The 11,074-nt window shown below is 36.1% G+C and overlaps 1 protein-coding gene and 1 long non-coding RNA gene across 3 annotated transcripts in view; one reads left to right on the top strand and one right to left on the bottom strand.

The window, feature by feature from the left end:
- The window catches only part of megf11 (multiple EGF-like-domains 11), a 264,017-nt gene that overhangs the window by 33,585 nt on the left and 219,358 nt on the right, over positions 1-11,074 (bottom strand). For both annotated transcript variants that reach the window (XM_021467800.3, XM_009293604.5), the window contains exon 16: positions 7,530-7,664. In XM_021467800.3, coding sequence (XP_021323475.1) covers positions 7,530-7,664 — 135 coding nt within the window. The remainder of the gene's footprint in view (positions 1-7,529; positions 7,665-11,074) is intronic.
- On the top strand, positions 1,932-5,231 carry LOC141378744 (uncharacterized). Its single transcript, XR_012394030.1, has 3 exons — positions 1,932-2,022; positions 2,121-2,243; positions 3,659-5,231. It is a non-coding gene; the product is annotated as an uncharacterized lncRNA (long non-coding RNA).

Genomic DNA, 11,074 nt, shown 5'->3' on the forward strand with positions numbered 1-11,074 from the left:
CTAGAGCAGGGGTCTCAAACTCAAATTGGCGGGGGGCAGTGGTGGAAAGAGTACTGAAAAAGCATACTCCAGGACTGTGTTTGGGCATCCCTGATCTAAACAGTCTCTGGGTCAATGCGTGTAAATATTTATCTTCTTGGACACTTTTAATGCTTCCAAACAGTTTGCTGCAATGTAAAGTGCACATGTCTTGAGGTAGTTCATCATGATGCAATTTACCTTCTATGTGTGATTTGATTGGACAGGAATTACAGGACTGATTTTTAAACAAGAAAAAATATAGTAGTGACTGCAGGTTGAAGGAAAGTAGTGGAGTAAAAGTACAGATTCTGCACTAAAATGTACTCAAGGAAAAGTAAAAGTACACATTTTTAAAACTATTTAGTAACGTACAATATATCTGTGGTTGTTGTGTGAATGTCAAGTGTTAGACAGAGTATATGCAGTCAAAACTCTAGCCTTTTGTTTCTTGTACAAAGTAAAGGGGTAGTTTTAATTACGATGAAAATAGTACAAATAGTAGGCATAATGATTATTATTCTGTCCCAAACAATTATAAGTTAAAACAGTTTGGGTAACTTTACTGGTAATTGTTCTTCTCAATATCTTTGTTTTTTTCTAGAACAAAGAGTGCAAAGTACATATTCACATTTACCTTAACAAGTTCAATTCAACCAGCACTAAAATTTGACTAATGTACATAGTTTTTTATGCAAATCTTAATAAGCCTATGAGGAAAATCTATTAAATGAGACCATTTGAATCGAATATTAGCAAATTAATCATATTACACCATCAGCATAACATGTAAGCCATGAAGAAGTGTTTGTATAAGAAAACACAGGTTGAATAAAACTGATAATTATCAAACAATCCTTAAATATTTACAAAAATTGAGCTTTAGTAAAAATACAGCGCTAACGGATACATAATTCAACATTTAAATCAGCCCCAGAATTAAAATGCATGTGTGTTACTCTCGACTGCACACTGAGAGAAAATGAAAGTAAAACTAATCTGAATGCAGTACTTTAAATGTCGGCTATAGGTGGCGGGTCAAAATCACAAGTGGCTACAGATGACTGCACAACAGTGATAGGGGTTCAAAAATGTATGTTTTGGTAAGTCAAATCTTGTTATATTTTTGATGTCAGTTGCGGAGGGAGGAGAGCAGGCTGTAAATGGCCTGCGGGCCAGCAGTTTGAGACCTCTGTCCTAGAGTAAATTGTTTTTTTAAATGACATTATAGGGATAGTACACCCAAAAATGACAATTTACTCATTTTGAAGACACATGGAAACCTGTAACCATTGACATCCATAATGAGAAAAAATAAATACCATGGAAGTCAATAGTTACAGACTTTCATCATTCTTTAAAATATATTATTTAGTGTTCAAGAGAAACTGAAACAGGTTAGGAATAAGTGAAGCCACATTAAATGATAACTACCCCTTTTACACAAAACCATATGCTGTCATGACGTTTTGATCATATAATGTTTTCACAGTCTACATAATGTGCCTTTAAACTTCCCAGTAACATCTTGCTCGTCACCTTTAAAACCTGTCATAGATCGCAGATGTTAAGACATGTGATTCCGAGATCTGCAACGGCTCTGCGCGAGTAGTGACTGATGATAAACCAGAGTGACACGTGTAGGAGTGATTGTAAGTCATGTGTCTGCGTGCACTTCAAAGCTGATCACCCTTCAAACATGTGCTTCTGTCACACTGTCCAATTATCCATCTCTGCCAGCTTCGTCAAGAACAGGGTCGACTGATGTGCTACGAAATTAAAAATAGAGCATGTGTTCATTTTTAATAAAATGAATATTTCACCACGCTCTGACACTCGCCTCAATTAGAAACTTCCGTTTAGTTTAAAGTCCAAAAATGTTTTCTCTCTGTTTGTTTTGGTGGACGCTTTCTATTATGAAAGAAAACACACACGTCTGTGGTTTCTTGAAATACGGTCGCAGAATGAACTCAGATGTTCCAGTCAGATGGATTGTCCATCGAGGTGCAGCTAAAGCTAAAAATCTTTGTGCCACTGGCTTTTAATAATTATATTTCCGCTGTGGAAACACTTTCAACTAACTCAAAGCTTCCTCTTATTAGCTAGTGTCACGGGCTCTGTTTCATTCCAACTGTGACTAGCTGAAGTTCATTAGCTCGTTCGGAGATGGGTGAACGTGGGCTCAAGACATCCGAGGACGCCGACATCGACCAAACTACAAAAAAGTAGGTATGTGGGCTAGCCACAATCCCCCCCGAGACCTGCCTTTCTTCCAGTAATTATGATCCGGACAAATTAAAACAAGGCTTTTCTTGAACCTTCTCCTTCTTCTGCTTTAACATATTAAATATTTATTCACAAGACAGCTCTGAAAGCAATGAAAGTGAATTCTATATATTCATGCCGCCTTTCCTTAATTCATGAAAAGACTGGTTAATTATTATGAGATGGTCTATCCATATTTCATCTGGACGTCTCAGCTGGGTGCTGCGGATCGGGAAGTGAGTTTTGGGGTTTATTAGTTTTGAGTTGGAGATATGCCTCGTTGACCTTAAAGTTAGCTCTGGATCATGTAATCTTGCATGTCGATACGACAGTCAACATGGCGTCAATATTTAGAGTTCTGCCTTAGTCTGTGAGGACAGATTTAGGAGCTGCATTTGAATAACTTTCAAAAAAGTGAAAGTAAATCAAGGCATCAGGGTTTGGCTGGTCAATCTCCTGCTGATAAGCTCAAGCACATTAATGCCTAGTTCAGACTGCGTGATTTTAGCCCCGATTTTGGCTCGCCGACAGGTTTTGAGAAATTGCTGACAAATGCCTGAAATCACAGGCAAATCGCTGCTCGTGCACATGAGTGACAATCACACAGTATGAACGATCAAAGACGCGATCTGAGAGAATCGCCGATGAGTCGCCGATGCCTGTGAGATATTTGGCATGCTAAATATCTGGAGCTGTCGGCGATTCAAATCATGCCGTGTGAATTGAGTTTTGACTGAAAATAACATCAGCGATCACCTACAGCCAATGAGAGAGCAGCTTTCACTTGTGTGTGCGTGTGTGTATACCTGCTGCAGGCCAGCGGGAGGCTGGGGGAGAAGTTAAAAGCGCTCTTTTTCGGTTTATTTAGACCCACGAAATGGAGGAAAAACTAGTGGAGGTTTGACAGGACTCAGGAGCAACCGTGTCTGTTTGATGTTTCATACAGAAAGAAATTAGTTTATTATCAACGTTGAGGAGAAATGGCTAATTCCCTTTAAACCCAGATGGGCAAACATGTACATGTTCTACCCCATTAAGGGCTTCTTTCTCATTATGTAGTTAATAACAAAAGATATACTACATGTTTTTGGCTGTGAGACGTAGTTTGGACAAAGTTGTCGGCGATTCTCCCTATAGTAAAGTCATGCAATGTGAATGTCCATGTCGCCGAACCATCTTGCAGTGTAAACAAAGCAGCGACGAAACGCTAGCCCAGATAGTCATGCAGTGTGAAAACATCTGTAACACGACTAGTTTGAAAATCATGCATTCTGAACTCGGCATAAGTAATCTTACTTACCCTCACGGCCATTTAAGTCAAAGTTGATATTTAGCCGCACCATGTTGATGTTTCGTAACATCTCATTTTTACTAGGTGGATCAATAGCCCAATGCTCAACCCCCAACCTGGAGGACCAGGACATGCATACATACACTACAGACAATTTAGTTTATTCAATTCACCTATAGCGCATGTCTTTGGACTTGTGTGGAAAAACCGGAGCACCCAGAGGAAACCCACACGAAGACGAGGAGAACATTCAAACTCTACACAGAAATGCCGATTGACCCAGTCAGTACTCAAACCAGCGACCTTTTTGCTGTGAGGCGACTGTGCTACCCACTGCACCACTGTGCCGCCCACATTAAGTAATCATGCTTGACAAAATTTAAACGATGTAAACATAGTTAGATTTAGATTAAGGTCCCACTGCAAAATTAAGCTCCACTTAAATTATATTTTTAAACACCAATCAGAATATTTGTTACATCTCAAAGAATATTAGTGTTTTCTGCTCTGAACACAATGTAGCTGTTTTTGTTGCCTGTGCCTATAATGCTAGTTCTTCCTGCCCACCATCCCACATGCCTGTCAGAGTGTGCCTCAATCTCTGCCTCGGCTGTCTCAGATAAACAGCACAGTGACAGAAATGAAGGAAGCAGATTTCACATAACATTTATGAGAAATACTACAGTAGGAACTTTCCCAATGATTATTTGATGTATTTGTTGTGGAGTTGCATCGATGAGTCACACGCAATGTTGTTACAAAGTTCATTCACGCACACACACAGACATACACAACGCACGTGTTTAACTTTGCACTGTTGTTGCACGTGAAATGTGACAGGCTACACGTTAATATATACTGCTGTATAGATATCTGTTATTTTAATGTACAAAACAAACCTGACGTGCACAAACCAGGATTGAAGCATCTTTCTTTATAATTGTACTAATATGCAGCTGTGATGATGAGTAAAGACATTAAAATTGCAGTAATTCATTCACTGTTTTAACGTTTCAAACTTGTAAAACTTATTCTTGGTTACATTTGATGATGATTGATGATCACAGCGAGCTGAACAGATATTTCGATCCCAGTTGCTTTATGCACATCCTGCCTTTTTAATATGATTATACACGTTACTACTGTGACATGTTAATATGCAGCTGTCAATCAATTTAGTGGACGTGTAAACCTCACTCCAACGTCACGTTGTGGTGAGCTTCAAAATGGGTGCGATTTGGATCCTATTTTAACATCAGTAAATTTATGAAAAGAGACTTATTGTCTTTATATCACCCCAATATGACAGTGGACACACTATAATTCTCAGTTCTGTCCAAACAGCTTAAATAAAATATATGCTGTTGCAGTAATATCATACTCGTATGAGTTGGGTTTTTTTTTGGACAAAATTGTTAAAATAAAAAGGTGTGTTTTTAGGCATGTGTTTATCTTTTTTAGACCACACAATAATAGGTTTTAACTTTACAGCAATTAAAAATATTTGATGTAACAACCATGACTTTCAATCATAACAAAACAAACCAAAAAATTTGTTATTTAAATCATATCTATACTTGAAATGGCATCAGACCTTTATGGAACACAACATTTTTCTTAAAGCCATACCCAATAAAATCCAGAATTCTCAAACTGTTTTCTTAGCTGTATGTAAACCCAAATTAGATATGCTCCTTATATAAAGCAATGATGGTTTCTTATATGCTTATGAATGTTTTAAAACATCAGAGTTTTGGGTAAACTGACTTTCTATGGGGTGACAGAAATCTCTCAGTCTCATTAAAATATATCTGTCTCGTTTCTTATGGTTTTGGAATGACATTAGGGTGAGTAAGAGATGACACAATTTTGATTGTGGGGTGAACCAGCCCTTGAATCACATCATTTTTGCATATTTTCCCCACTGACAGTTGTCATGCTTTCTGACGAAATAAGTTTGTTTTGCAAGCAACATGTATATAGTGCAGGCATGTCATTATGTTACAGTAGATAGTAATGCCATCAGCCAAAAATGGCAGATTTCAAACTGCGCACTCAGAGAGTCGGTTACAAGCCAAAGCGGCGAAACTGCCATTGAGATGAATGAGAATGCTAATAGAAAGCTCTCTCCAGTTATTACAGACCTCCTCGATGTAAATCTGGAAACATGAAGTATATTAGCGGAAATTAACAAATGATGGTCTCTGCAATGTCTTTGGTTTTTCACAGGAGCTCCACAAAAACAGAAAGTGGTGTTATCGACCTGACTCTTCGGTGTTTGTCTCGCTCAGAAGAATGAGCTCAGCAATATTCAGATTTCCTCTGAAGGTTATTTGTCAGAGTGTCAGTGATAATGCCAATTATTTTCAGTACGGCGGAGGCGCAGAGTCAGCGTGGTTTTTCTGCGGATGGGCATGATGCCAATGGCACACACACAAACACACACAGAAAAGTGTAATGTGGCATGGGTCGAGTACAGCTCATTTTGGATGACAGGTAGGTTAAGGGCTAAACCGTCACTTATGTGCATCATTTATGTGCTTAATGTCCTAAAGAACCGCACTACAAAATGCATGTAAACAATACTTTTTTTTTTAAGTAAACAGACAGCTTCCTGAGAAATACAGTTTGAGATACATAATTGCATCAGAATAACCAGTGATTCTGGTTCATCAGGAGGGGAAAAAGCAACTAGAAGGAAAGACCTTTCATCTGATGTCATTACAGTTTGATAAATTACCCCAGGACGAGTCAATTGCTTATGATTTTCAATCATGCATCTTTAAAATCTTCTAAAAAAGAGGCTAAAATCCAAAGCCAAATATTTCACTGGCTTCACCAAAGAAAATAAAACAAATGATTTCAATTTTGGTTATGTTTCAGGGTTATTAGGGTTATAGTTATATAGTTAATCTTGAAAATAAAATACTTGCAATAACAAAAATAAACTGAGTATTTCAAACTGATAAAATAATTAAAATTATCTCTCAGTAATGCTAAAAATTGTGTAATAAATGTACTATAATTTACTATAATTTCTATATTTATACACAGAGTTTACAGATATTTTTGTAGCTTTAAATGATTTCTTTAAAATATATATTTTATATTATAAATGATAAACATTATACAGACAGTTAACTTTACTGAAGCTTCCAAGACTATCACTACATCCCAGGGTCTACAATAGATGTGGAAAATGTGACAGGACACAATTATGGAGAATAAAAACCATTAATATTGCTTTTCTGTCTGGACTGTATGCACTCCAAAAATAACCCATAGGATGAACTTATTTTAGGGCAGGATTTCCAAAAAAAAAAAAAAAAAAACTGATTACACAATTAAATGCAATTGAGTCGGTCCAACATGATTTTATCAAACAAAAGTTTAAATACATTTGTGTTTTTATTTAACTTAGATTCAAAGGTCTGTTAATATCATGTCTATTAGTTTTATTTGAAGTTATCCTAAGGTCATTTTAAGCATACTTCCTGAGTTACATTTATAGTTTACTGAGACTGATCTCAGAACTAATTTTAGGGCAGTTACTGCTCACTGAGCAAAGCAACAAACTGCACTTTTACAAATTAAGCTGCCAACACCCAAAGCATTGATGCTTCTGCAAAGTGGTAATCTCAAAACTTAAAACATTACTTGAAAATCTTCTAAATCTTCAAGTGAAGATTTAACTCCAACAAGTCTTTCTATTAACTTTAAACACCTAAAATTACTTTTATTTTTGACCAATTACGATGAGAAATTAATGTTAATGCATAGACTTAGTCAAACTATATTTCCAATTGAAACTTATTATAATTTATATAGTAAAAGTGGTTTGAGAGTGATGTTTATATTCCTCTCTTTATGTAGATCTAACATCTTTAGATGTCTGTGGTGAAGAAAAGAGAAAGGAAAAAAGAAACAGAGGAATAGGAAAGAGAGCTATACTTGCCTTGGTTGCAGAGCGAGCCGAAGAAGCCGGCCAGGCACTCACAGTGACCCGTGACGTGGTGACAAGGCCCAGTGCTGTGCACACATTGTGGGCATAACTGACTGCAGCGGTGCCCATAGAAACCTGGAGGACAAACTGTCACAATGGCAAAGGACAGAAAGAGGAAAAGAACAAAACAGTTGACAGTTATTTGGAAAGAAAGATTAAATGGCAAAGTTAGAAACAACAACACAGATTATTTAGAATAGTCAAGATTTTTATATATTTATACAATTTAAATGTTTTGGGTCCTTTTTTGATTAAGCAAGGATACAATAAAATGATTAAGTGACAGTAAAGGCCTTAATAAGGTTGCAAAACATCTAAATTTAAAATTATTAGCTTCAAATTTTAAAATTAGAAGTTTGTTTACTACAGCAGGGTTATTACACTTAACTATTTAAGATACATTATGACAATCATAACAGCTACTTGTAATAAAAGCTAACTGAAACCACAAAACATTAAAAAAGTATTATTTTAGACAGATAGCAAACAAAATTCTCAATTCTCAAAAAATAAAATGACAAAAAACATAAAATCTAAAAATTAAATCTGATTCAAACTATTATTTATTAAATGCTAGTTACTCAATAGTGTATTGCTAAATTTACTTGATTTAGATTTTGGGTTAAGTTCACATGCCTTCTCATTCATTTCACTTTTTGTGTGTGTTGTGTATGAGCTTGCTCAACATGCATGAGCTAATGGTTTATGGTTTTTTACTGTGTTTCATTGCTATTAAATTTTATTTTACATGACGTTTCAGAGCTTAAAATTAAGGATTTACCAAATGTATCTCTGACCACAGCAAAATAAATAAACTAAATATAATTTTTTCAAAATTTAAATAATGTGTCAAAACAAGCAAAAATAGCTGTATACATGCACTTTTTATTAAAAAAAAAAAAAAAAAAAAAACATTGACATTTCAAAAAGAACTATTGTCATGTATCCACAACTATGCACAGTAATCTGCTCTGGCTATAAATCTCATATCACCAGTTAACTACACATAAATGGGGACTTAATCTCCTATTAAAGCAATGTTATAGTAAGAAATGATAGTTAAACCATATATAAAAAAATAACTGTAAGCAAAAGAAAGCACGTGAAAAACATACTGTGTGTGATATTGAAAGGATGCACATTCACACGGTTTATATAAGGCCCATTAATAATCTGTTCAAAGCATAGATAAAGCAACCGCTGCTGCAGCTTACCAAAATACTTTTTTTTTTTTAAAACATCTGGGGCTCATGAGAGCAGCAGGACTGTGGGTGCACAAGCATCACTTATAGTCCAGTCTATTTCCAAGAGAACAGAGTTGCGATTTCGGGCATGGTTGCTTTGCGCAAGGTATCAGAAGCACGCACGCTTTTTAACCAGTTGCAACACATCACCTGTAAAAGATCATCCTTTCATTCGGTATTCATCTACTTTCTTTTGCTAGCATGAAAACAAGTCTTTTTGTCAGTTGTGCTGCTTCTCGATTAAGAGATGGCATTTGAGCCATTCTTACTGTCAAATCCTGCTTTTAAGAAAATTAAAGTTTCAAAACTATTTCCAGCCAGCCAAAGTGGCCAGTGGGAGCGACTGTTTTACCCAGCAGCGTTGAAATCTACCTGCAATTGAGAGGGGTTTGGCTGCAGACTCTGTGCAGTGCAATCTGAGCTGCATCCAATGCTTTTTTAATGCACTCACCTAACCCCACCCCTAACCCTACCCGTCACAGTGAGGTCACTCACTTCATTGAGTGCATTGAGTCTGACATTGCATCGCTGAGTGATACAGTCTTAGCTTGCATCATAAAGGCTGCATCATGATACTTTTGCTGCAATTGGTGGGCTGGTGGGTATTTATGTCAAGCTCTGAGCACACACAATTAATAACATTATTAATAATAGTTATAATGATGTGACAACTGAACTTTGCAGTTCAGTTCTTTTACTAGAACTTTATCTATGTTAAGCTGTTTTGACAATCTACATTGAATATTTAAATCAAAATGAAATTTAATTAAACAATAATTGTTTCTTGAGTATTAAATCAGCACATTAGACATCATTTCTGAAGGGTAACATTGAAGACTAGAGTAATCACAGAAATAATTAACACACTAAATATATTAAGTTTTAAAATTGCATATAATATTTTACATATTTAGTTTTTACTGTATTGCTGATCAAAAAACAAAAAAACAAAATAATAATTCAGTCTCGGAGAAAAAAAAAAAAAAAAAAATATATATATATATATATATATATATATATATATATATATATATATATATATATATATTTAATTAAATCTTTCCGACCACAAACTTTTAAATAATAGTGTATATAAAACCTCTTCGAACCATTCCAGTAATACACTCATCTAGAGCCAAGTGAGGATTGAAACAGTTCCCCTGGCACTATTATTTAACCCTAAGTCACAGAGCCACCAGAGTCACCTGTACAAGTAATTTAGGCAGAAATAATGAGGGGTTTTGTTGGCCTCATGGTCCAAATTCTTCTCCGAGCATGAGGGCTCAGTCTGTCTGTGTCACTCAGCTCTGTCCGAGACAGGAGCTCCAGCAGGTCATTTTTCTTCATTACAGTCTTGATTCGCTTTAATTGCTGTAGCTTTGTGTAATGCAGGAGAGTAGTGTGTGCTGACCTTTCCTCCATGGGTGGTGGGCCTTTGTAATTAAGATAATTGTACAACAACGAACAGTGTGGTGAAGATTAATCACGATCCCTTTTCCCTACTCTCTGTAATCTTTGAACGCACACACACACATGCCCAATCACACACACACTACACATTGGATAAATGTCATGACACATTCATTCATTCATTTTCCTTTGACTTAGTCCCTTGTTTATCAGGGGTCGCCACAGCAGAATTAACCGCCAAATAATCCAGCATGTGGATGCCCAAAATCTAACTAAAATTAGATAAATAAATAATAAATTGCATTTTTAAAACTGAAATAAAGTTCATGTTGTGACATCTGAAATTCTCCATCATTGCCATGAACTATAAAATCTCATGAGATGGACTTCAGACAGACAACCGGCTTGACGACAGACAGACACACACACAGACATAGATAGATAGCCAGATAGCCAGATAGCCAGATAGCCAGCCAACAAGCCAACAGGCCAATCAGCCAGCCAGCCAGCCAGCCAGACAGACAGACAGACAGACAGACAGACAGACAGACAGACAGACAGACAGACAGACAGACAGACAGACAGACAGACAGACAGACAGACAGACAGACAGACAGACAGACAGACAGACAGACAGACAGACAGACAGATAGATAGATAGATAGATAGATAGATAGATAGATAGATAGATAGATAGATAGATAGATAGATAGATAGAAAGATAGACTGCAAAAAATTCTTTTCTTACTTAGATTCTAGTCCAAATATCTAAAAATATTAAATCAAGAAGCATTTTCTAATTTAAGGAAAGAAATTGCTTAACTTTGGCATAGTATTTGTCAA

This window comes from Danio rerio, chromosome 18 (genome assembly GCF_049306965.1).
Source record: "Danio rerio strain Tuebingen ecotype United States chromosome 18, GRCz12tu, whole genome shotgun sequence".
Lineage (NCBI taxonomy): Eukaryota > Metazoa > Chordata > Actinopteri > Cypriniformes > Danionidae > Danio > Danio rerio.